General features: G+C 60.8%; 1 protein-coding gene across 1 annotated transcript; it reads left to right on the plus strand.

The window, feature by feature from the left end:
* Window positions 1-237: 237 nt before the first annotated feature.
* Window positions 238-747, plus strand: LOC103777326 (calponin-2-like; the record flags this gene model as incomplete). The annotated part of the gene is given in 3 exon segments (XM_008944878.1): window positions 238-384; window positions 461-616; window positions 619-747. Coding segments are annotated over 3 exon segments (432 nt in total), but the record flags the coding sequence as incomplete, so codon positions are not given.
* Between the last annotated feature and the right edge of the window lie 227 nt (window positions 748-974).

The raw sequence follows: 974 nt of genomic DNA on the forward strand, positions 1-974 counted from the left end.
TTATCAAACCTGCAGCACCATCAGGCTCCGAGCATGTCCAGGGGGACTCGAGGCTCGAGGCACCTCAAGTGTCCTTGGGTCTGGGACCATCTCAGCTCCCTGCTCAGTGGCCAGGAGGCTGGAGAGGCTGTGCCAGGGCTGGGTCCGGGACTGCCCCTGGGGCTGCAGGGGAACAAGGAGGGAGGAGGAGGGGCACACGTGGGGCAGTACTCGGTTCTCACTAAACCTCTTTGTCAGATGGGCACGAACAAGTGTGCCAGCCAGTCCGGCATGACAGCCTATGGCACCAGGAGACACCTCTACGACCCCAAGAACCAGATCCTGCCACCCATGGACCACTCCACCATCAGCCTCCAGATGGGCACCAACAAGTGTGCCAGCCAGGTGAGCCCCCGCAGCCAGGGTGGGGACAGACAGGAGGGGAACTGTGGCTGAGCCCTGGGCGGTCCTGTCCTTCCAGGTGGGCATGACGGCGCCCGGCACCAGGAGACACATCTACGACGCCAAGACGGGGACGGAGAAGTGCGACAACTCCTCCATGTCACTGCAGATGGGCTCCAACCAGGGCGCCAACCAGAGCGGCCAGGTCTTCGGCCTCGGCCGCCAGATCTACGACCCCAAGTACTGCCCACAGGGCAGCCAAAGTACTGCCCGCAGGGCAGCCAGGGCGAGGTGGCCAACGCTGCCTGCGAGCAGAGCGGGGACCCCCCCGGGTACCACTACTACCGTGAGGAGGAGACCTACTGAGCAGGACATCGCCCAACCCCATCTCACACCATCTCATGTACAGACCCCTCTGCCAGCGACATTCCAGCTTCTACTTCATCATTCCCTCTTTTTAAACTCTTTTATTATTTTGTTTAATTTTGAAATGAATCTATTTTTCTGGGCAAGGAAATAAAGACCCCGTTTCTAGAGACCGGCCGTTTCCCGCCGCCCGCGGGAGCCCCGAGGGAAGTCTGCAGGGGGAAGCA

The sequence above is a fragment of the Merops nubicus genome, unplaced genomic scaffold (assembly GCF_000691845.1).
Source record: "Merops nubicus isolate BGI_N331 unplaced genomic scaffold, ASM69184v1 scaffold25907, whole genome shotgun sequence".
Lineage (NCBI taxonomy): Eukaryota > Metazoa > Chordata > Aves > Coraciiformes > Meropidae > Merops > Merops nubicus.